Source organism: Pseudorca crassidens, chromosome X (assembly GCF_039906515.1).
Source record: "Pseudorca crassidens isolate mPseCra1 chromosome X, mPseCra1.hap1, whole genome shotgun sequence".
NCBI classification, from domain to species: domain Eukaryota; kingdom Metazoa; phylum Chordata; class Mammalia; order Artiodactyla; family Delphinidae; genus Pseudorca; species Pseudorca crassidens.
The window spans coordinates 31325650-31351504 of NC_090317.1; the positions used below are offsets into that span (position 1 = coordinate 31325650).

Sequence of the window (25855 nt, forward strand, 5' to 3'; positions counted from 1 at the left end):
GTGTCCCCTGCATCGGCAGGCGGACTCTCAACCACTGCACCACCAGGGAAGCCCCGTATTTTTTATTATTAACCAAGGTACTGAACAGTATTAAACTGTGGATTTCAAAAGGCCCATAATTTGTTAATTTATTTTTCCTGGTTCTTTTGTGTTACAATTTATTTTAGGTAGTTTTAAATACATAGCTATTAAGTATAATAACCATTTAAAATCGTTGATGGTTTTTGTGAAGCAAATAGGATGCTTAAAAGAGTTCAAATTCTTCTTGAGTAATAAATCTGTGAAAATAGCAGCATGTGTGTGTGTGTGTGTTGGCCTTAGAGCTTTCAGTGGTATTATATCATAACTGGGCTGTTACTTTATGCAGAGGAGTCATTTCAGCTTTTCAACAGAAAGGTGATAGAAGGATCAGCCAGTTTTCTCTTAAGCATCTGCCGGTCTGTTAATAGTACAGTTGCATCAATGAGGTTTATGTAACATTCGTGAACACACACCCTGACAAAATTAAGAAAAAAACATTTGAATCCTTTGCCTTTGACCTGTCTCTGTGTTTGTATACACACACACACACACACACACACAGGCATTTGTATGGTAGGCTTGTTTTTGTGACTTATGCTTTACGTAATATTTGCTGATATGATTTTCCTATTTTCCTTTTGGACCCATCATTTATTAGAGCACTGAAAAGACTTCCTGCTGAAGATAGGCCTCTCCATAGCTTCTCTCCTTTTCATGGCTTCCGTTTTTGGTATATTTTACTCTGTGCTGGGGAAATCTCGGGGGGCTAACGTGGACTCCAGGCAGAGCTACAGTATGCTGAGAGTAAGAGGGTGGCTAAGGAGAACTATGGTGCCAGCCATCAGCATACATACCAAAAACTAAACAAAAGGAATGATTTGATGTGGAAACACCCATTCCAGCCCTCAAGAAGGTGATTTCCTTGCTTCTGTTTAAACATAAATAATATGGAGAATAACTTCACCCTAGGAATAATGGCCCTATGAAATTATCTTCACTATATGCAATAACTTTTAAAGGAATTAAAATGAATCATAGTGATGAATGAAGCCTGTTGACATGAAAGAGACATTTAGGGATCGGGTACTAGAGTTTTTCTGTGTGTGGATCTGCTAGCTGAGTTACTTTTAAGAATCATGACTGAAAAGTGGATTGAGATGGTTCATAATAGAATAACTTTCTATTTTTCCAGAACTTCCATCTGGCCAGAATTTTCTTAGTATCTGGCTGGGGGTGGTGAGGACACATTTTGAGGAGAGAAGAGTAATTATTTTGGCCATAGTCAAGTTATACCATTGTTTCTCAGAGTAACGTTCAATCTACTGACTTGGAATGAGCATTTTCTTTTAGTCACCTTTCTATTGGATTAGGTAAGGGTAGTTTGTGAATTCCCTTTAAATCGTTAATATATGGAGAAAGGAAGCTTTTTTTGCATCTATAGGGGCAGTAAAAAGCGTATTTACTCTCATTCTAGTACAGGTATTTATGTATCCAGGCGTGAGTGCCATGAAAGTAGTTGGGTTTTAATTTTTTGTAATTGGCTTAATAGGTCACTTTAGACAATTGTGTCGAAGTTGGGCGGATTGCCAACACCTACAACCTGACAGAAGTGGATAAATACGTTAACAGTTTCGTCTTGAAGAATTTTCCTGCATTGCTGAGCACCGGGGAGTTCTTGAAACTCCCTTTTGAACGTCTTGCCTTTGTGCTTTCCAGTAATAGCCTTAAGCACTGCACTGAACTTGAGCTCTTTAAGGCTACCTGTCGCTGGCTACGCCTGGAAGAGCCTCGGATGGACTTTGCTGCAAAATTAATGAAGAACATACGATTTCCACTGATGACACCACAAGAGCTCATTAATTACGTGCAAACCGTGGATTTCATGAGAACTGACAACACGTGTGTGAATCTCCTTTTGGAAGCCAGCAATTACCAGATGATGCCATATATGCAGCCAGTGATGCAGTCAGACAGGACTGCCATTCGGTCTGACATCACTCATTTGGTTACACTAGGAGGAGTGCTGAGGCAGCAGCTGGTTGTCAGCAAGGAATTGCGCATGTATGATGAAAAGGCTCACGAGTGGAAGTCCTTAGCCCCCATGGATGCCCCAAGGTACCAGCATGGCATTGCCGTCATTGGAAATTTCCTGTACGTCGTCGGTGGACAGAGTAATTATGACACAAAAGGAAAAACAGCAGTTGATACAGTCTTCAGATTTGATCCTCGATACAATAAGTGGATGCAAGTTGCATCTTTAAATGAAAAGCGCACCTTCTTCCACCTAAGTGCCCTCAAAGGATACCTGTATGCAGTTGGTGGGCGAAATGCAGCTGGTGAACTGCGTAAGTGTGTGCACTTCTATTAAGCATAGAGACGAATTTCTTTACCCCCAGATTCTTGTCAAATCATAAAATAAGCAGTTTTGTAACATCAAAGACCAAAAAATGTAGCCAGGATTTTATTTTAAACTGTTTTTCTTAGAAAATATCAGAGACCATCTGTACGCCTTATCTGGGCATACATTGTTGGCCACACTACAAATTATTATCTTACAAATATATCAATATTTTGCAGAATGTTTTACTTGTGCAATATCTATGGTTTTCATCTTGAAGGTTCAACTAAAAAGTATGTTCTGCTAATTTAAATTCTAATAGTATCTTGGACAGAAGTTTGGCATGTTCCCTCATTTTCCATTTTAAAAGCCCACATAATAGTTTACTGAACAGGTTAAAATTCTTCCTTACAGAGCACGGACTTTTATAGTTGCTTCTTTTACGTAATCTGTTACCTACCACAGGCCACAGAGTAAGATGATTTTCTTATCTACTAAGTGTTCAGAGTTCAATATTATCCAGAGTTTATTTACTGTGAGTATTATGATAGGTAACTATTAGTCTCAAAAATCATTCTCTCTTGGTGAAATACGAAACGGTTTTCTTCACTGTAAACTGATCTGGTAAGCTTTATTATTTGATGGTCCCTTCTTCCTAATCTAAGATCAGCGACAAGTACAGTTAACATAGACCAATACTTTGGCTACATAAATTAACACTAATTTTGATATTTTAGATAAAATTGGAACAAGGTGGCTGTCCAAGAAGTCAGAAAGACCACATTTTATGTCATGTGTTACATATCTGTCATTACCATCATTGTTTGGTAACAATGGGTAACACCCATCTTCCTTTATTCTCTGTTCGAAATAGAGTCCCTGTAGTTGAACGGTATTCCAGGTTCCATAATGCTGGGGAAGTATAAAATATTGGCATTGGCTCTGGATAAATTCAGAGTAATTATCAGAATCTTTTTCTTCAGTATTCTAAAAAATAAAAGGTAGTCTAATGGATTTGAGAATAAGCAGTTTATTGGAGACAAAAAGAGCTGCTCTCAGCTCTTAAACTTTTCAGCTTATCAAGCTCTTTCTTGTTCGTGACATGGTCTTTTTTTTATATATATCTTTATTGGAGTATAATCGCTTTACATTGTTGTGTTAGTTTCTGCTGTACAACAAAGTGTATCAGCTATACGTATATATATATATATATATATATATATATACCCATATCCCCTCCCTCTTGAGCCTCCCTCCCACCCTCCCTATCCCACGCCTCTAGGTCGTCACAAAGCACCAAGCTGATCTCCCTGTGCTATGCGACTGCTTCCCACTAGCTATCTATTTTACATTTGGTAGTGTATATATGTCCATGCCACTCTCTCGCTTTGTCACAGCTTGCCCTTCCCCCTCCCCGTGTCCTCAAGTCCATTCTCTAGTCGGTCTGCGTCTTTATTCCCGTCTTGCCCCTAGGTTCTTCATGACCACTTTTTCTTTTTTCTTTTTAGATTCCATATATATATGGAATACCATCTTTGTTTTTCTCTTTCTGACTTACTTCACTCTATATGACAGACTCTAGGTCCAGCCACCTCATTACAAATAACTCAATTTCGTTCCTTTTTATGGCTGAGTAATATTCCATTGCATATATGTGCCACATCTTCTTTATCCATTCATCTGTCAGTGGACACCTAGGTTGCTTCTGTGTCCTGGCTATTGTAAATAGTGCTGCAATGAACATTGTGATACATGTATCTTTTTGAATTAGGGCTTTCTCCGGGTATATGCCCAGTAGTGGGATTGCTGGGTCATATGGTAGTTCTATTTGTAGTTTTCTAAGGAACCTCCATACTTTTCTCCCTAGTGGCTGTATCAATTTACATTCCCACCAACAGTGCAAGAGGGTTCCCTTTTCTCCACACCCTCTCCAGCATTTATTGTTTCTAGATTTTTTGATGAGGGCCATTCTGACCAGTGTGAGGTGATACCTCACTGTGGTTTTGACTTGCATTTCTCTAATGATTAGTGATGTTGAGCATCTTTTCATGTGTTTGTTGGCAATCTGTATGAGTGACATGGTCTTAATGTTACTGATGTTTCCTACCCATTTTTTTTTCCCCTTTGTTGTCACAGTGAAATTTTTTCTAAGGCCAGACTTTCCAGATTGTTGGACTAGCTGTCAGGATCATGAACCACACAAGTTTCCCAATATATTTTAATAATCAGACTTTTAAAAGCACTTGACACATTAATACCCTTAGTGTAGAATTGTCATTTCCTCAGTCAGCCCACACACATTATTTTCATGTTATTATACTATTTTAAATTTATGGTGTCTGGAAAGAACCAGAAGATGCAAGTAGTGACTTGACACTTTCTTAGAAAAACCACTTATGTAAGTTCATCTTTACAGGTTTACAAATTATAGGTCATTAGCCCTGGCAGTCAGTGGCCGTTTTGAAACTTCTTTTCTCTAAGGAAATAGCTCCATTTTTCAGTCACTGCTTGCTTGGTAATGTTATCACCTCTGTTAATATGCAGCTATTAAGTTTTCAATATATTGTTCCTAATATTTATATTCTGAGAATTTCTCATCTTTAGGCCAAGGAGAGTTGTTATATAAGACTGAGGCACTAGAGGCTTCCTTCTTCTGACTTAATCCTTACCCTGTTTGAGTTCTTCCCACGTTATGCTCAATTGGAAACAAGTAGACTACCCCGTTGGGCAAGCGGCTGGCTTCCTTGCTCATGACCTTCAGAAATCACCCCTTTAATGTCTTATTAAAAACAGTCTTCTGTGTTTCAGTTTGAAAGTGACAGGATACAAGAGAATCATGCTTTTCATGAGCTGTTCCTAAATTTGTAATAACTGTTTGATTATATTTAGACTTTAAAAACACAATCGCCCAGAGCTTAAACCTAAGGATAATGATTTAAATATTCTAAAAAAATACTCCCCGTCTAGATGGTAAACAGAGGTCCATTTTTATCTTAATTCATAAACTGTGTTTTCACAAATAAATGTATGATTATAATATAGACACAAACCCTCAATACCGAAGGACAACTATAATTCCATCTAGAGGGCAACTATTTGATATTTCTTTCCGTTTGAAATTTTCTCCTAGAATCTATAAGCAACTAAGCTTTTGTAGAAGATAATTGCTTCCCTTAAAATCAGCATACCCAGCAAATCCATTCTGTGCTGCATATTTGAAGTTAAAATATATTGGAAGTTTGTTTTAAAAAATCACGTGATTGACTTATTAAGTACACTCCAATATAGAGTCTTGATTCCAGGAGAACCTTCAGGCCCCAAAGAGTCATTATGTAAAACCAAGTAGCAAGCAGGTTCGTTTTGTTTTGTTTGGTTTTCCGCCTGACCCACGCTACCCCTCTGAGTTCCTCCTATTTTACTCCCATGTGGGGATATGAAGTAGGCGGGTCCGTCTCATCACATTCTGTATCGTTGAGGTAACCAATCGTGATGTAACCACCCTGGTTACCTCCCAAAAGAAGAACATGAATGTGTTCTTCCGAATTCTGTTTATAATGTTTCTCCTTGTGTAAATAAGAAGAGGATATGTGTCAGTTGCCCTTTGTAATTTTCTTAGACCCATTAGTTTGGCAGAATAGTAGATTTTGGTTCTAAAGAAATGCTTGCTTATACTTCTGAATGTTCCAGCAAGGCAGGGTTTTTTAACATTTCTCATGTTCCATAAGCGTTTTTTAATGGCATCCCCTCCCTCCGCCCCACACTAACATCTGTTGTAATAACATTCCATCTTAACTGATTATGTTGACGCAGTCATATGTCTATGTAAATAGAGAAGGGGAGTAGGAATGGGTGTCAGGAAAACGGGATTGATGGGAAAATCATTTCACAGTTTAACAGGTTCATTAGTACCAGTACACCATTTATTCTTCATACACACAATAACCATTGCCTGTATATAATGATGAAAAGAAAACAGTGGCAGCGTTTGCAAGACATTTTAGATCATTTTAATGCATTTAGCCTTTTAAAATCTTGCCATGGAGTGTATGGACCCAAGCCCATAGTACATAAAAACGATACTGTTAGTGTGTGTGTGAGCCTGGCTTATTGCTGAAATATAATTCCTTAGAAATGCTACTTTCCTTTGACACTGGGTACAGTGGGAAACTGGGGAAAGCTTAGAGTAGCTGTCACTTAAGTGAAAAAGGGGTCAGTTATTTCTGGTATCTTTCAAAATTGTCATATAAGAAATTGATCTTCCATTGAGGTTTTCTGTATTGAGAAATATGACAGCGCAGATATCTTTCACTTCAGTTAAATAAGTCAGGATTTCAAATAATGAAATAACTTATAGAAAACGTGTTAGATTTTTCCAAATAAATGTACAATAAAATTACTGAAATTTATCAAATGCATCCATATCCCTTAATGGATTTGCAGTTTATTAAGCGACATATTACCAACTGGCACTCTAGGATTCTAGAGACCATCCCCTCTTTGTAGGAGCCATTATTGTCCAAATGGTTTTCTTCAGGACTAATCTCTTTCCTAACCTCAAATAGCAAGTAAATTCCACGTCATCCCTTGTGCGCGATTCTGAACTCCAGTGGAATCACCTGAGAAAATAAGAGTCCCTGATGAGTAATGTGACATAACCAACCGAAGTGCAATTCTTAAATTAGGGAGGGTCTCTAATTTAAATACTAGGCCACCAGACTACTGAAGGTGGTTCTCTAGAATAGGGATCAGAAAACTGATCCCTGTTGCCAGAAAGGAAATCTTTTTGGCTTTGCAGGCTGTAGGATCTCTGTCACAACTAATCAGCTCCGCTGTTGTATTATGAAAGCAACTATAGACAATTTGTTTATAAACAAATGAGTGAAGTTGTGTTCCCATAAAGCTTTATATATGAACACTGAAATTCGAATTCCATATAATTTTCATATTTCACGAACTATTCTTCTTTTGATATGTGTTTCCAACTCGTTAAAAATGTAAAAGCCATTCATATTTTTATCCTGTTGGCCATACAAAAGCAGACAATGTACTGGATTCGGCTTACAGGCTGTAGTTTGCCTGACCTCCCCTGTTCTAGATTTTCCCAATTACCTCATTACCATTCCTACCTGTCACAGACTGTGATGGACTCACTGCTTTGTGGCTCCAACTCCTTGATGCTCATCCCGTGTCCCCTCCCCCTATCAAGGTGGTTGGCACTAACATCTCATTGCCTTGTAAATGTGGAAAATAGAACTAAGGGCATGTATCAATATATAGACTTGTTAGTTAGATATATTCTATTTTAAAACTAAATATATTGATTTTACTAATAACAATCCTGCATGGAGACAGTAAAGATTAAATGATGGGAAAAGCTAAAGGAGATGGGTTATCTAGCTGGAAGAAGACAAGTTTAGGGATGATGAACTGTTATATACTTGTTGTGTTACTGGTGATTAATAGCCATCTTACATTTCAGGGACCCCTGTATGAGAAAGTATAGATGGATTCTTATAACCCCCATTACCAAAAAAATGCAGTTAACTCAGTGATAGAAGAACAGCATTATCTTTCTACATAGGAAAATTTTAATAATCGTAAAGAGTGAATAGCTATTCAGATTCTAGCTCCCTATAAAAAAATAAGAGGAAACTAATGCAAACTGCATCAGAACAGATTGAATTAGACGCAAAGAAAGAGTGTAACAGTCTAGAAATTTCAAAGGTCAAGGCAGAATTCTTCATTAAGAAAAGCACAGAACTGGAGTAAAAGCTACCTTTGACATCAAATAGATGGAAAGAAGTCTTTAAAACCCTTCTGATAGGATGTGTGATTAGACTACATTCTTTTATCGGATAAAACCCTACCATTAATGATATACATTCAGGAGGATTTTGCTTGTCGATTAGGCAAAAGTCATGCTGAAGGCAAATGGAACTGAACATTCAAGAAGACATCCAGGACTTCCCTGGTGGCGCAGTGGTTAAGAATGCTCCTGCCAATGCAGGGGACACGGGTTTGAGCCCTTGTCCAGGAAGATCCCACATGCTGCAGAGCAACTAAGCCTGTGTGCCACAACTACTGAAGCCCGCACACCTAGGGCCTGTGCTCCGCAACAAGAGAAGCCACCGCAATGAAAAGCCCGTGCACCACAACGAAGAGTAGCCCCCGCTCGCCACAACTAGAGAAAGCCCGTGCGCAGCAACGAGGACCCACTGCAGCCAAAAATAAATAAATTAAAAAAAAAAAAAGAAGAAGACATCCAGTGACTGAAAATAGTCACAAACAGTATTGGAGCAAACAATTTTAGTTTGTCATTAATTGTGGAAATAGCCCTTATTTGGGGGCAAGATTTTGCAGGATCTTGCTACCTGATGGGAAGCTTTAGAAGATATAGAGTTGGTAAGGGTCCAAGCCTGAAGCAATGAACAAAAATAACAAGAGATAAAAAAAGAGAACAGTTAAAAGCCTTTGAAATAAGACTGAAAATTCAAAACTAAAGTAGAAAAGGAAATCAGTAAAGGGATACGAGAAGTGGTATAATACAGGTGTTGTTAGAGGAGAAATAAGTAGTTCATGTAGTGAATTTGATGAAATGAAGTTATTGAAGAGAGTGGAAAATTAACCTCTCTCTCGCTCTGGTTTTGCCTGTTCTCACATTACTGTTGTTCTCTTAAATAGGAAAACTTGTTCAAAGGATGATTCATCAATTAGGATTGCATTTGGCTACAAGTAGCCGAATTTTACTCCGGTGGCCAAATAGCCCCACTCAGCATCCTCCTGCTCCCGTTCCATTGCCTCCAACTGTATCGTATCATCAATTCCAGCTTCAAGGGAACCTGCTCATTTGAATTTTATTTTGAGTTGGGCAGAGTGCTTTCCTGAGCAGTGTTGTGGTTCTGTTAGTAAGAAAAAAGCAGGGTTAGTGGAGACAAGCATTTGGGTTAGCAAGTGGCAACGTCTGCAATAAATAGTATAAACTTTTCAAATCAGTCTAGATGTTGTACTTTTGACCAGAGTCCTCCTAACACCCCTATTGTTTTTCTGCCTTTTAAAAAAGATCACATTTTCTATCTGTCTGGACTGTCATTGTTCTAGTCTTGAGGTTATGACAGATTGATATTTAAGTAAGATGAGGCCTCAGATACTTTATGTTAAAGATGATAAATTTGTTACTGAGAGGAAGTACCCCTGATAAAAATCTGAACTTCATGTTATGCTGCTAATCATCTTCAAGTTAAGAGCAGTACTGGCTACAACGGTATTGGGTGGTTATATACAAGCTATTGGCTTTAATGTGTAAATACTGAAAAATTATCGTCAGTGTCCATTTTGTAGTCTGGATATAAAATAAAGCAATAGGCATCAAAACATACACCAGGCAGTGTGCATACTTTCATTTTCAACTTAAAATTTTGCTTCATATCTGTTAACCTTTGTTTCCTATATGGTGTATCATATAGAATCAAAGTGTTTTTCTTCCTTGTGATGTTTTTCATCTTTTCTTCCCACATATGTAGAGCAAAGAAATGGGAGAAATGTCAAATTATAAAGATGTAACAAGATCCTAGAAGAAAAGAAATCCTAGTGATTTCTTTTTTTTTTTTTTTTTTGCGGTACGCGGGCCTCTCACTGTTGTGGCCTCTCCCGCTGCGGAGCACAGGCTCTGGACGCGCAGGCTCAGCGGCCATGGCTCACGGGCCCAGCCGCTCCGCGGCATGTGGGATCTTCCTGGACCAGGGCACGAACCCATGTCCCCTGCATCGGCAGGCGGACTCTCAACCACCGTGCCACCAGGGAAGCCCAATACTAGTGATTTCTGCAGCAACAGAAATGTTACCTTATTATATTACGTAGCTCATCTGATGTAACATGTATCAATGTATTAATGGTTCATATTATTAACATAATGTCAATAATTAATATAAGTGACCCCCAAAGAATATCTCATAGCTATAATAGAAATGTTTCAGTTATTTGGATATTATTATTGTTCCGCCTAAAAGGAAAAATAATTAATTGCTAAATTTGAAATTATAAATCATTTTTAAAAATTCATTCATTCTTTCCTTTTATTTTTTAAACAACAGCTACAGTAGAATGTTACAATCCAAGAACAAATGAATGGACCTACGTTGCCAAAATGAGTGAGCCCCACTATGGCCATGCTGGAACTGTGTATGGAGGCGTAATGTATATTTCAGGTAAATAATTGCAACTGCAATTAATGTAATACATAGACTTTTAGCTATGTCGCCATCTTTCCATCTGGTGTTAATAATAATCCTGGAAATGGATAACCAAAATGTAATTTGTATTGATTTTAGAATATATTTTGTGTGTACATTTGCATATGAATCCTTTGGCATTTTATAAGTTTATAAGACTAGCGGCAAACCAATCCTACTGTAAATACCTTACTTAGAAGAAATTGGAAAGCTTTCAGCTTCTCCAGCTTGCCTTTCAGTCCCCATACCCTGTACTCCAATAACTCGGTACTCTAATAACCACCATTCATATTCTCTATAACAACATTTAATTCATTTTTATTCAGAATTTAGCTAAACTCTATGAGGAAATATATCATTATGTAACATATAAGCTCTACTGTGCATAAAACTTGCTACCAATATGCATATAATGCATAATAATGTTCATTCTCTCATTTAGTGCAACCCATAATATATGTTTCTCTTGTCCTTAGCATTATAATGGGTTCTACTATGGTGTCATTGCATAAATAATTCTGTGTTGATTACCTGTATTTTGGCCATATGCACATATACTTTTCTGATAAAAAATCCTGAAACAGTTGCAGTTCGCTCAGTGTCCCAGTAACAGCTTTCGTTCTCAAACTGTTGGTGTTCAAATCATCCTTCCGTAGAATTTAGAAAGGAGTCTTATTTTAATGTAATGTTCACTTCAGGTATTGAAATTTTATTCCGTTATTCAGGTTCTTACCACTTGGCCCTGACACAGTCTACCTCTGACAGTTTTCCCCCTTTTGAAGGCCTGCCAGTGTCAGGCCAGCAGTTACGCTATTAGAGAACAAAGGCGATAAGGTGATGTTTGTGGTCTGAGTCTCTGAACGCTGCCTTATGAAATCGCTAATGAAGAAGGATCAGGGAAAGGCCTGTAGTGTATGATTGGCAGGTTTCTGGTGTTAAATATATGAGCAACTATGGGACATCTTATATTGAAAGAGCCATCCACTAATCAGTAATTTACACCATCCACCTGTTTTACGTGTGTAGCTGCTATGCCATTATAAGGAGAGCTCCAAGTCTTCTGGGGGAAAAGAAATGACATTCGAATGGTTCTAGTGGTGCTTTGGTATAACTAGGATACGTTGCACAAATGACCTTCCCAGTCAAGAGTAGGCTAGGAACCACAGCTGAGTTTCAAACCAAAGAGCACTGTTTTGCTTGCTGACAATTCAGTGAAGTACAGAAAAAATATCTAAAAGCAGAAAAAAAAATCGATTGCCATCTGGCCACCAGACATAGAGCTCTGAATGATATGGCTAAAGATTAGTTTAGTTTTCTCCCTAATCTGCAGAATATATAGTCTGATCCTTTCATTGTACAGGCTGATTTAGATGTGCTCTAAGAATATCCTTTGTAGATGATATAGACTCAATAGAGCAACAACGAATTGCTGTACACACAAAATTCCATATATATTCAGCATTCTAATTCTTTAGCTTTTTAAGAGAGGACATTACCCACCCTCACCCTACCCACCCAAAACTCTACAAAAATAATCAGTTCCGAACATTCGTCTAAGCTTGTACATTTGCACAATACTTTCGACTTTTCCGAAGCACTGTGATTTATTTCAGTTCATGGTCACAATCCTAATGAAAGAACTAGAGTGGACATTCTTATTTGAGAAATGAGGAAACGGGCACCTAGGCTTTAAAGTGCCCTAGCCCTGTGCTCAGCACCCAGAGGGTGCTCGCTGAAGGGCAGCAGAAATGAATGATGCTTTAGTTGGGATTTCCTGTAAACCCAACTCTAAGAGTGGCCAAAATATATTTTCATTCCGTAAAGCCTCTTAAATCCCATGGGTCTCTGTCTGAGAAAGTCATTACAATAACATAAGCTGCATTTTTGTTCTTTAAGGAGATGAAAATGTTACTTTCTTTATTTTTAATCCAGAGAAAGTATAGCAGGGAGACATTTATAAGAACAAGGTTGATAAGCTCTAAAATGTCATAATACCTGGATAGACGTTAATTATCTGTGACCTGTGACAGAGAGTCTCCTATTTACTTTTGCATTTTTATAATAATCTGTTTACCCCATGCCTGTAATTTTCATTCTCTAGGAGGAATTACTCATGACACTTTCCAAAAGGAGCTCATGTGCTTTGACCCTGATACTGACAAATGGATCCAGAAGGCGCCAATGACCACTGTCAGAGGTCTGCATTGCATGTGTACAGTGGGAGAAAGGCTGTATGTCATTGGTGGCAATCACTTCAGAGGAACAAGCGATTATGATGATGTCCTAAGCTGTGAATACTACTCACCGATCCTTGACCAGTGGACCCCAATTGCTGCCATGTTAAGAGGGCAGAGTGATGTTGGGGTCGCTGTCTTTGAAAATAAAATCTACGTGGTTGGTGGGTATTCATGGAATAATCGTTGTATGGTAGAGATAGTGCAGAAATATGATCCAGATAAAGATGAATGGCATAAGGTTTTTGATCTCCCAGAGTCCCTGGGTGGCATCCGAGCTTGCACACTCACAGTTTTTCCACCTGAAGAAACCACACCATCACCTTCTAGAGAGTCCCCTCTTTCTGCACCTTAAGATCGTCCCTACAACTAAGATGCTGTAGTCCTATCTTTGCAACGTGTCATGGATTCTCTTCTTTCGCCCTCCCCCTTAAGTAGTGTATGTTAGGATTAGCCTCCAGTAATTGATACAAATATTGGAAAAAAGACGACATTGATGTTCTTTGTGCTGTTTGTTTGGTGGTAACAAAACCATTTTGGAAATGTATCCCATAGAAGCTGATGTTTAACATACGAGGAGAAAAAAAAAAAAAAAGCAAGGCAAAGTATTGTCTATAAGATGTTTCTGCAGTACTTTTTTGATGCTGTGTACTGGGTGTAAGGTATTTGTCATCTTACATTAGAAAGCCCAATAAACCAAGTTGAAGGTGGATTATAGTAAATGTACAACTGTGCTAACTAGGCTTCAAAGTAAAAAGTTTTCCTTTCATCTTTGACTGTGAGATGTGAAAGGGAGGTAGCCCGCTCCAACAGGAAACAATAGACAAAAGGTTGCCAACTCGCATGAGCTACCTCCCTCTTTTCATAAAGTATTTTTGACATATCTGTCAGCCCACCTGTCTGTGGGGTACATTGAGAACACATCGAGTTTCTTAGACACACAGGAGAAAGAATAATTGTAATTCACGAATATTAATTTAAAAAAACAGCATGACCCCTCAACTTGTAAGCAAGGCTTTGGGGTTTTTTAAGTGTGTATAAATATAGACACACACATATATCAAATAGAAGAATTTTAAAAACTGAGTAGCACGTCAAACGAATGCAAAAAAGAAAACTTTGAAATTTCTTCCAAAAAGCAGCTTCCATTAAAATGGGAATTCAGTATGCACGTACTGAACGCACGTAGGTAGAATCATACTGAATTTAGGTGAATAAGGGCTAGAAATTTTGAGCAACTCAATTTGTCATTTGGCCAAATTTTTCCTTCCAAAACTGTAATCTACACCTTCTCCTTTGCTGTTGAGGTAACTTACATATTATATGTATTCTGTATACTCAGTTCATAAGATTATTTAGCACAAAGTATAGCAGCTCCACCTGGTGAGAGCTCCTTTCGCTCAGTGAATTCCACTTCCATGTTTTATTTTTTTTGTTCAATAAAAACATTTAATGTCGCTTTGGTGTGAGGTATCCTGTTCTTGTCTGAGTTGGCTTCCTTTGGCTTCCTTTGATTAAATACCTTTCTTTTTTTTTTTTAGTATGCCAAGATCCAAATGATCAGAACTTAAGAGTACTGAACAGCTTGGATTAATGAATACTAATGACTTTCATTCAAGGAAGAAAAGAATTTGAACAGGTCAAACTTCATTGGTGAAAACTCATTGTTGGTTGTCTTTGAGGAATTAGTTTGTAGAAGATGCTAACTGACCCCTCTCCATCCCCACAGGGTAATAATATGTCTAAGCCACAAGAGCAGTGAAATTTCTGAGGTCGGTTTCCCGGATCTTCCGGAAGATCCATCTTGCCTAATGAGAAGGGATTGTGTAAAATGACTTAAGAGATCTGTTCTCGACCGAAAAAATGTTTTTGTAAGAGATTGATAATTATGTTAGGGCCGTATGTATGATCTTTCCTACTTTATCTGCAAATGACCCGATTAAATCTGAACCAAAAATTTCGAGCTATTCCAAACCAACTAGAGTGTTGCCGAAGTTCTTATCTAGTGGAGAATTGGCGGTGCCCATGTCACTGCCTCTGTCTTGAGTTAATCATAATGAAGAAAACAATTTTCCCATCAGTGGTACTTTTGAATGTTAGGAGAAGCCTGGTTTGAATTTGAAAGACCCTCTTTGGCAAGATTGTTCTTAAGTCAGAGAAACTGGTCACGTGATTTCAGTCGTCTGCTTATAGGCAGGTCAGATTCAGCCATTTGCAGAGAGTTAACACCCTCCTGAACATGGGAGCATGTACAGGACAGACTAATGGTCCCACCACAGTCCAGTATGGGTGTTCCTGGTCAGGCGGCTCTCCTCCAAGCAGCAAAGGTTTTTTCCATCTTGTGGCTTCTTCTGCCTCTTGGGTCCTCGGAATCTTCTCCATTCAGTCAGCAGAAGAAAAATGGAACATTGCAGGTATGAGGGCTGTCGGGCTTGAAAGAGGCATGCATCACTTCTACCCATGTTCTGCTGTCCGGAAGTCAATCCTGTGTCCACACAGAAGCCCAAAGGGGACTGGAAAAGAGCAGATAGCCGCGTGCCCAGAAAGAAGAGGAAACAGGGCTGGTGATCCGGTCGCAGTTTGCCACAGGGAATAACAAAGCACAAGGTTCCGTTTGACAGCTTACCTTTTCTGCATCCAGGCCATATGTTATTTAGAATAACAATTCATGTCATGCAAGTGCTGTTATTAAACAATTCCAACAGCTGGTAAATTATTACACATTTTCCTTCACAGCGAATAACAATTTTTCTTTATAAAAAATCTCTGACAGTCATTAGTTGGCTCTACAAGCATTTCTCCCATTTGCCTTTCTTAGGTTCTTGATCTACTTGAAAAAGGAGCTACTGAATACATTAAATCTCAAAAGGTTCATCATTTCCCTTCCTGGTCAAGGTTGGTAGAGTGGGGAAGATGAAAGAAAACAGCTACTTCGCCTGTTTCTAGAATTAAAAAAAAATTCAGCTCATAATCAGGTTTGCCCTGAAAAGTAAAATGATGACCTGAACCTGTTTCCTCTCTAATATTACTTTAGAGACTTAACAATATATAAGTATGTATTGTTTCCTTGCAAGTTGCTAAAATAATTCCCTCCCATTATACCCAGAGAGAATGCCCCCATAGGGCAAGTAAGTGGTGTTGTATTTCATTAGTTCAACTGTGACCTTTTTTTTTTTTTCCATTTCAAGGGCCTTTGTGTATTGCCCACCCCCCCAAGAATGGTAAGTAGACTTCCTCATGTGGAAAGTTGGCCCTGCCTCTAATTTTATTCTTGGCCATTGTGTCTTATTTTCAAGGCACTAGACCTCAGGTTTAATCCTTTCCACATCAGAGATCTCTTGGAGTATGCGGGCAGGAAAGTAAATGTGAAACAAGTCCACAGGGATTAAAGGAATTTTATTTTAAATCGGTCAAATCATGTAGTATTTTACAACTCTTGGTAATTATAAAAAGGCAAAATACAGAAAAATTGGTAAATACAAGAAAGAAGAGAAGTCATTCATCTCCCCCCATATCAGTAACGATTGCTAAATGCGAGTATATTGGTTTTACACAATTATCAGAACGTTACAGGTTGGCCAACGTCTTCTGTAAAAATCAGTAAATATTTTAATCTCTGTGGGCCGTTGGTCTCTGTGGCAACTACTCATCTCTGATGTTGTAGTGCAAAAATGTCGATAATGTGTAAATGAATGAGTGAGGATGTGTTCTAATAAAAGTTTAGGACACTGAAATTTGAATATCATATAATTCTCACATAGTATAAAATATGACTCCTCTTTTGAGTTTTCAGCCATTTAAAAATTGTTAGCTCCTGGGCCATAGAAAAACAGACCATGGACCAGACTTGGTCCATGGTCTGTAGTTTGCTGACTCCTGCATTACAAGAGTGCGTTTCATTATCATTCACTTATTCTTTTTTTAAAAAATTAATCAATTCATTTATTTTTAGCTGCTTTGGGTCTTCGTTGCTGCGTGAGGGCTTTCTCTAGTTGTGGTGAGCAGGGACTACTCTTTGTTGCGGTGCGCAGGCTTCTCATTGCGGTGGCTTCTCTTGTTGTGGAGCACGGGCTCTAGGCGCGCAGGCTTCAGTAGTTGTGGCACGGGAGCTCAGTAGTTGTGGCTCGCGGGCTTTAGAGTGCAGGCTCAGCAGTTGTGACGCACGGGCTTAGTTGCTCCGTGGCGTGTGGGATCTTCCCGGAAAAGGGCTCAAACCCGTGTCCCCCGCATTGGCAGGCGGATTCTTAACCTCTGCGCTACGAGGTAAGCCCCCCATTTATTCTTTCAAGAAAGATTTACTGTGAATGTATTTTGTATCAGTCAATGAAGAGTCCTAGGGTCTACAAAGATGAATAAAACTGAATCCCTGCCCTCAAGGAGCTCAGTCTAATTGGGTAGATAGAGGCTTACAACGTAGTGTGCTGGAGGCTAGGACGGGTGTCTAAAGAAGCCGCATCTGAACAAGTCACAAAAATAGATGTTTATAAAATGAATGCCTGGGACTCGAGTGCCTGCATTAATAAAATACAACTTTTCTTGCCACAAAGCTATAAATAAAAGAATACGCATAAGCAAGGGGCAGCCAGTCCATGAAAGCCTAGCTCCTGCCCCCTGATCAACTTGATCTAATTACCCCAACTCCCAACTTGCTGGTTCTGTGCTAAGCAGGGTCACACACAACGTGTCCTTTAAAATACTCTGTAACCAGCAGAGTACAGGATGGGATATTTAACAAGACTTTCCTAAAATCTCTGTGCGTCAATATGTTTTTTTACTGCAAGTAACAGAAATCCCCAACTCTAACAATAAGGAAATGTGTTTTCTCACAGAGCTGCAAAGCCCACTGGAGATAAAGGAGGCCCCAGGCAAGATGTACTTAGCTCAGTGTCATCAAACTCCCAGGTTGGTTTTTTTTTTTTCCTCATATCCCCACTCTGTTTGCAACAGCATTTGTAAACACTGTGTTTTGCCAGTAGCATCCCTTGTTCACATCCACAGAGAGAGAAAACCTCTCCCTCAATCATGGAATTTAAATTCTCTTTAGTCTGATGGAGGCAACCCAGGACATATGATTCTTGTGGCCCTGTTGCCAGGGGAATGCGGTGCACGGATTGGCTTAGATTAACTATCTTACATGAAATTGTTGTTGGGGAATTAACCATAATACCCTCCTCTCTAAGGAAGAACAAGAAGGAAACATGGAGAAGGAAATTTAGCTAATTGGACTGACTGGTTCACTTTGTCCCAAATCAGTCTAGGCTTTTTCTAGGTTCATGTTTTTCAAAGTCTGGGTCACAACCTATTAGTACAGAAATTCCCAAAGTGTGGTCCAGGCAACCTGGTGTCTCTGAGACTCTTTCAGGGAATTCATGAGGTCAAAACTATTCTCATCATAATACTAAGCTCTCATTTGCCTGTTTCACTCTCATTCTCAAGTGTACAGTGACATTTTCCAGAGGTTGAAGGGCACACGGTGATGCCATTACCCTGTCACGTAATAGGATATGAGTTTGTGTATTCTTGTATTTTAAAAACCCTCACTCAGGGAGTTCTCTGGTGGTCCAGTGGTTAGGACTCGGTGCTTTCACTGCCGTGGCCCCGGGTACAATCCCTGGTCGGGGCCAAAAAACAAAAGCAAAAAACCCTCTCATTGTTCGTTTCTAATACAGTAAACATCAATAGCTATAACTCACATAAACACAACCTCTTTGGTATCCTCAAATTTTAAGAATGTATGGGAGTCCTGAGACCCAAAAGTCTGAGAACTACTGAATTGTAAGATCAATTTTAGAAACATTTTTTACAGAAATGGAATAAAAACTAGAGTGTGCCGTACATCATAAATGCAAGTATTGTTTTGTGAAGTTTTCTTTGGATTATGTGTATGTGCTTATATATACACATGTATTTAATCAAAAGAAAAAAATTCACAAAACAATACTTATATATGTGTGTGTGTGTGTGTGGTTACAATATAAGTAAAATGTTCTAATGTGGGACCTGATCAAAAATGGTTGAAAGCACTGCTCATTGGTCCTGAGCATACTCCATGTAACAAAGGCCCTCTTCCCACCATTCCCTCCACCACCAAGGAACACACTCAAGTCTCCTGGGTTGTTTAAAGTCCTGACACCAAAGAGCGAGGCCCCAGCAGATACATCACCTAAGGTTTGATTTCTCAGTTCTCATGTCTTATCTGAAAATCTACCTGTTCCCTCAGTGATTAAACCCAGGCAGCCACAACCACCTATAAGGTCTGCCCTAGCCTGGTAGGAATTTGCACCAAAACCATGTTAGACGACAACACATACTCTGAATGTAGCGTAAGTGGCACACAATCATGGCAGCAGGCCATGATTTTGATTCGTCACACAAATCTCTTCACGAAGGTGTTTCTCAAAAGGAACAGTAGCTGTAATAGACATTAATAAATATGGAAAGCAGGGACTTCCCTGGCGGTCCAGTGGTTACGACTCTGCGCTTCCATTGCAGGGGTCACGGGTGCGATCCCTGGTCGGGGAGCTAAGACCTCGCAAGCTGCGTGGTGTGGACAAAAATAAAATAAAATGTACAGCTTTCAAAATAAGGAAATAAAGAAATGAATTACGTACAGAAGGCAAAAAGGGCCTGACTGTAAGCCATAGAAACCAAACTCCAACCAGCTGAGGCGAAAAGAAAAAAAATATATGAGACCAGTTATTGGGGCATCTTACACAACCATAAGAAGACCAGAGCTGCTGCTGGGACAGAGGGAAAACCAGAGGAAGGACTCAAAGAGTGTCAGTACTCTGACTCTGCTTTTCTCTCAGGGTTGGACTCGTTGCTTCCCAGCCTCTTTGACACGGCAGTGGCTAGGAATGGGGGCTCGGAGAACGTCTGCCTTTCCCCACGATGACAAAATGCTCCCCGTTCCCCATCATCGGTTGAAAATTCCTTGGGAAGCACAGCGATAGGACGGGTTTACGTTAGATGCTTACCTTTGGATGAATACGCAAGGGCCTCAGGGCCCTGATGTGAGGGGCAGGAACTCGATCCCTGGAAAGGGGTACATTCCCATTGAACGGGCAAATTATTTGGAGCCAAGATGTCCCCCAAATTGATGTCTAGGCAAATAATAAGTTCAAGATACACAGAGTAACCCCACTCAGGTCCAAAGGAAAATGTGTGTGTGTGCCAATCAAGAGGTCAAATATTTCTCGAAAGCTAACAGAGTTTGTCTGGAGAACTGATTCCTACTCAGGGCTCAGGAAGTACCTCTCCACCTGCTACCTTCCACCTCACTGTGGTCTACACATACCTTCAGGCCTGCCTGCTTCGGAAGGACATCGTGGGACGTAGTCAGGAAGAACTCACACTGCTGCCTCTCATTGCCCATCACCTTCACTGTACGGCTTCTTGGTCCCGGTAGAGAGAGAAATGCAAAATGACAAAAACTGGCAGGATCTGAGCTAGGATCTCCAAGTGTTTGTTTTGTAGTCTTTAAAAAGGCAGCCTCCAAGCTGTTAGTTAAACACAACAAATGTGCAATGAAGTTGCTGTAGCAGATTTTCGGAACAAGGCTGGGAACGTGGTGGCAGGGCACCAAATGCAGTTAGCATGGCCTAGCCAGGGACAGGTCCTTTGTCCTTGGGACAAATTAGAGTGACTTGTGGCCAGAGCACTCAAGGGCAAGAGTAGGTGTCCTGGTGGCCACGAGAGCTGATAAAGGCTGGGACGTCTGTGACCTTATATCGGGTGCCTCCTTTCTGTCCCTGTACTAGAAGCTTTTTCCTACCAAGTCTTTGACACCCTCAGGTAAGAGAGATGATCACAGTCTCTCCTGCTAGAGCATTGAGAAGGTTACAGGGAACGTGTGGATGTATTTGGGAGGCTTCTGGATGTGTGTACATAGGCTGTACGTCTCCACCAATTAGGAGTCCAGAATAAAATGTTTGGGACAACTGACTCAGGAGTGAGAGGTTTGCAAAGTCGTGGCAATGTCAGGTTGTGTGGTGCTGGGCAACCAGTCAGACTGATCCAGTGCGGGGGGCAGGGGCGGTCACAGCCAGGGCTACGTTCTTCCAGAGTCAGGTATCTGGAGTCAGGGAGTTGGCAGAGGGAGCTGAGTCAGGCACACAGGCTGCTGGACGGCCCATCCGCCGCCGTCTTCCTCATGCTGAAATTTTTAATACTAAAAATGAAATGTAAAGTGAAAAGCCTTGGGCTTCCCTGGTGGCGCAGTGGTTGAGAGTCCGCCTGCCGATGCAGGGGACGCAGGTTCGTGCCCCGGTCCGGGAAGATCCCACATGCCGCGGAGCGGCTGGGCCCGTGAGCCATGGCCGCTGAGCCTGCGCGTCCAGAGCCTGTGCTCTGCAACGGGAGAGGCCACAACAGTGAGAGGCCCGCGTACCGCAAAAAAAAAAAAGTGAAAAGCCTTCATTTCTGGTAAAAAGCCTTCAAGTTGAAAACTTCCTGGCACAACTGAGGACACAGCAATCTGAAGTCTCCTTTTCCTACTCAATACTCTGTAATACCCTACATGGGAAAAGAATCCAAAAATGAATAGCTATATGAATATGTATAACTAAATCACTTTGCTGTACACCTGAAACTAACACAACATTGTAAATCAGCTATAGTCTAATATAAAATTAAAAAAAAAATTAGTCTCCTTTCCCTGCCCCCCTCTGATGACTCTGAATGAGCCCTTCCCACTTGGGAAGGGCTTGAATCTTTTTTGGATTCAATTCAATTAGTCCATTGCCTTAGACTAATGGCCCGAAAGGGCTAATCATCATCATCAGTGAAAATATTTCCAGCAATAGAATTTTCCATCACGGGTTCGGAAGGGTGACATTTTTTCAGAGCTCTCAGTGGGGCCAGAAGCCTGAGAAGCATGCCTGGGGCATCCATGGGTACAGAACTGAGCAAAAGTGAGTTTTTACAAGTATTTCTTAAGGTAGGCTAAACTGCTGTAACACACAGACCCCCAAATGATAAAGTCAACATTTTTGCTTCGTACCCACGTACCAGGCAAGCTGTGTTCTGGATCTGAGGGCGGCTCTCCTCCACGCAGTCACTCAGGAGACAGCTCTCCCATCTACAGCTTCCCAAACAGCCACGATCGTCTCCATTCCGGTGAGCACCAATCAGAGAGGAGGGAATAGCTGAGGAGCGAGTGAGAGGATTTGCGGGCCAGATCTGGCTGTGGTGCACAACTTCCCACACAACTTTCAAGGAGGCTAGGAAGTAAAATCTAAGGTTGGACTCAGAAGAAGAAAGAGACCATCGTGGTGAAGCGCTAGCAGATGCTGCCCCAGCAAAAGAGTCTCATCTCTGATTTAAGAGGCAATGGGTTGCCAAGGAACTGGCAGAGTCTCATGCAGGGTCTGTCAGTCAGAAAGATCTCATGGGGCTTGAGATCGTGAAGTCAGAGAGGGGACGAGAGTAGATTGCTTTTGTAGATATCAATGAGGGAACCCCGTCTGCTACGACCCTGGAACTGAAGATTAACTGTACTTAAAACAATCAAGATGACACTGGTCAGACAACCACGTGACCAATTTCAAGATGACTGTCAGAGCTGACTGTGCTGTTTCTGCACGTAGCCCGCTCCCTCCATCTATAAAAGCCCTTGCCCACTGCTCAATCCTGGGGGAGCTCCTGAAGCCCAGAGCCGGAGTCAGAACCTCAGGGGACTGTGGGCTCTGTCCATTCGGTGTAAACTGTGAACCTCTCTTGTCAAGTAGACAGTCAAGAGCAAAATACAGGGGGAAACCGAGTCACGACCTCTGAGGCGTGGTTTGCTTCTTTTTCGTAAGAGGAAAAACTCCAAACCCAAAGTTATGCACTAAGGTTGGTAGCAAGAAATTGATTACAGATGATCAAAGCAGGGTCTGGACCCTCTGGACCAGGGTTTCCAGCAGGAAGCTTTGGTTGGCTATCACAGAGGAAACCCCAGTCTCCAGGATGGGCCAGGGGAACACAGGGACGTGCTCAAAAGCTGGCCCCGGTGAATTGCTTCTGTGAGACTCCTAGGGTTCTGTGACAGAATCGTATTTTCTGACTGCCTTCTGAGGTTCCTCATAGTTGCACTCGCTCGTTCATTTCTACTTAGCAGTGTGCAGATACAGATTTTAATGACGTGGGGAAACTTAGCTGATGGTACTTATTGTTCTGCAGGGCAGGAGCTGTGAGGGTCAGAGAAGGCAAGGTTCCAGGAAGTCTAAGGAATTAGACACACTGCCCTTCAGTGTACGGATGTCAAGGGGCGGAGATGGCCGTCATGGCCTGGTCAGCTCAGGTAGGGAAGTTGCACAGGGCTCGACAGGTGTGTATGTATGTATGTATTTCTGAATGAAAGATTCTTTGAATTCTATAGTGGGGGCCCAATTGTTTTGAGTCCTGAGCCTGGAGCCTGAGGGAGACTCTGGGGCCAGTGAGGCCAGTGCCTCAAAGGACGCCCATTACTATCATCTAAGAAGAAATCTCATGAACGGAGCTCCATCCAGAGAGGCCACGGGAGGAATATTTTGTCAGGGGCGCCTGGGACATGGCTGGAATCCGTGGCGTTGCCCATTTGTCACACCTGGTGTCTGCTCTTTCTTTTTTCTCCCCTTTGATAGATTTCCTCTTTGAATCCCCCTCAGTCACTTACCTCTTCATGGAAGTGGGCAGATCTGGTTTTTGTGTGTGTGTGTGGTACGCGGGCCTCTCACTGTTGTGGCCTCTCCCGTTGTGGAGCACAGGCTCCGGGCGCGCAGGCTCAGCGGCCATGGCTCACGGGCCCAGCCGCTCCGCGGCATGTGGGATCTTCCCGGACCGTGGCACGAACCCGTGTCCCCTGCATTGGCAGGCGGACTCTCAACCACTGCGCCACCAGGGAAGCCCCAGATCTGGTTCTTTTCCAGGAGCATATCTGAAAGAGAGAGAGAGATCTGAGAATAGGTACACGGAAAGCATGGGAGTCTTCGGAAGGTGAAAGAATTCTCACTCATCCATCAGGAAGGCGCTACCCAGTTTGCATCCGAGGGAAACACTGTGTGTGGTCACAGGTTAAGGAGACAGAGTTTTCAATGAGCTGGAGAGCTGACCCCTTTGTAGAGGTTGGGCTTAGGAGTCTGAAGGTGGTGAGGGAGGAGGGAGAACTGCCTCATGAACACATTGGGCAGGGCTCCCCCATATCTGCCACTTTCCTATTCGTGGAATGAAGCAGACAGCACCCTCATAGAACGAGTCCTGCATGTCCCATTTTCTTGGATATCTGTGAGGGTGGCCCCGATAAGATTGGGGCACCCATTCGTCAGGGGTGTCCTAGCCACACCACTCATTCTTCTGCATGGATAGCCAGGGGCTGTCTCGCAGTCGCCAAAAATCCAGGAAGGCACCATGGAAAATTGAAATGTTCCAACAGATCATTATAGGAGGGGGCATGGGGACTTCCAGTTGTTAAGTCCAGTTGTTAAGATTCGTGCTTCCATTGCAGGGGGCGCGGGTTTGATCCCTGGTGGGGAACTAAGAACCCACATGCTACGGGGTGGGGGGAAAGGAGGGGGCAATGGGTGTCTTTTAGTGAACCCACACACTGAGCATTTCACTCACTCCACGCTAAGTTTTCGATCTGTTCTTTTCTTCTATGTAGCAAGCAGACAGGCTCCCAAAGGTCCAGGAGCCCAGAGAGCCACCCACCTAACGTGCTCAGACTCTAAATACATGTAGGAAAGCAACAGTTGCTTGGCCTGGGAAGCTGGGGGTTGGGGTGGACTGACTAAGGGTCAGATAGCAGAGCACGGTCGGTTGTAAGACAATGAGCCCATTTCACCCCCCGGATGTCTCTGGAAGATGGCTCCTTGGTTACGTGAGGGAGAGTGGACCCTTATTCCACATTCTTGAGAGCGGGAGGGGCTCTTGAGAGTTGGCAGATGTTTTGGCCACAGACCCACAGTCATTGGCAAGGGTTGAGAGGAGCCCAAGCCAGAGTTCTTTCGAGGGGGTAGCAACAGCACAAGGGGAGAAACCATCTCTTGAGGAATTTTTCACCAAACACTTGCCCTCTGAGTGATAATGACCATGATCGGAACTAGGGAGGCCCCTGTGAGAGTGGCCATGGCTTGGAGGGGTCCAGCACTGGAGGGACAAGAAGGGCGGCGGCGACACTATAGTCACGGGCAGAAGACCTCTCAATTGCTCACATAGCACAGAGGATGGAGGCTCTGTTGGGAATGGCGACTCAGTGAAAGCCGGGATCCCCTCCAGTTTCTTTTTTTTTTTTTCAATTTCATCTATTTTTTAATTTATTGGCAAAAAGGTGTTCATAGATGTCTCATCACTTTCATTTTATAGATCACTTGTTCTCATTTCCAATATTATCTATATGTGTGATATGTTTGTCTTAGTCTCTTTTGCTTGATTTCCTCAATTTTAATCTTTATTTCATTTTTTAATCAATATTTTTAAATTGAAGTATAGTTGACTTACAGTGTTGTGTTAATTTCTGCTGTGCAGCAAAGTGATTCAGTTATACGTATATATACACATTTTTAAAAATATTCTTTTGCTTTATGGTTTATCACAGGATATTGGATATAGTTCCCTATGCTGTACAGTAAGACCTTGTTGTTGAGCCATCCTCCACTTTCAAAGAGAGGCAAAGAGACAGTGAAATATATTCTGTTGTTATTATTGTTTTCAGGCTTGTCCAAGGTAGAATATATGTGGTCCCATCAGTCTGTATAGAGGCAGGAAAACAGTGAAGTCCATTTGTGTCTACTATTGCTTTCTGTGAATCTAAGAGGAAAAGTGTATAGTCTCTGATCAAAGGAAAAAGAGTTGAGTGAGTTGCCTGAAGCCTGCCAAGGTGCCAGCCTATAACAGGGGGATCTGTCTGACCCTCCGTGTTTCAGAAAGATCAAGGCTGCAGTGGGTGTGGGCCATGGCAGAAATGCGGTGGAAGATGTAGCCAGAGGGAGATGGACAGCCTCGAGCTGGACTGACTTGAGTGCAGGAGGCCAGGAACTCGCAGAAAGGCTTAGCAGGGATGCCTGAAAGCAGAGAGA

The 25855-nt window shown here is 41.5% G+C and overlaps 1 protein-coding gene and 1 long non-coding RNA gene across 12 annotated transcripts in view; one reads left to right on the plus strand and one right to left on the minus strand.

Annotated features, from left to right (window-relative positions):
- Positions 1-14294, plus strand: part of KLHL13 (kelch like family member 13) — a 186737-nt gene extending 172443 nt beyond the window's left edge. For all 11 annotated transcript variants that reach the window (XM_067722564.1, XM_067722572.1, XM_067722563.1 and 8 more), the window contains 3 exons: positions 1571-2366; positions 10450-10563; positions 12689-14294. In XM_067722564.1, coding sequence (XP_067578665.1) covers positions 1571-2366; positions 10450-10563; positions 12689-13176 — 1398 coding nt within the window. In that variant the 3' untranslated portion in view covers positions 13177-14294. The remainder of the gene's footprint in view (positions 1-1570; positions 2367-10449; positions 10564-12688) is intronic.
- A 6919-nt stretch (positions 14295-21213) lies between these two features.
- LOC137216956 (uncharacterized) lies at positions 21214-23700 on the minus strand. Its single transcript, XR_010939909.1, has 3 exons — positions 23458-23700; positions 21831-22042; positions 21214-21335 (listed from the first exon to the last, which is right to left on the minus strand). It is a non-coding gene; the product is annotated as an uncharacterized lncRNA (long non-coding RNA).
- Between the last annotated feature and the right edge of the window lie 2155 nt (positions 23701-25855).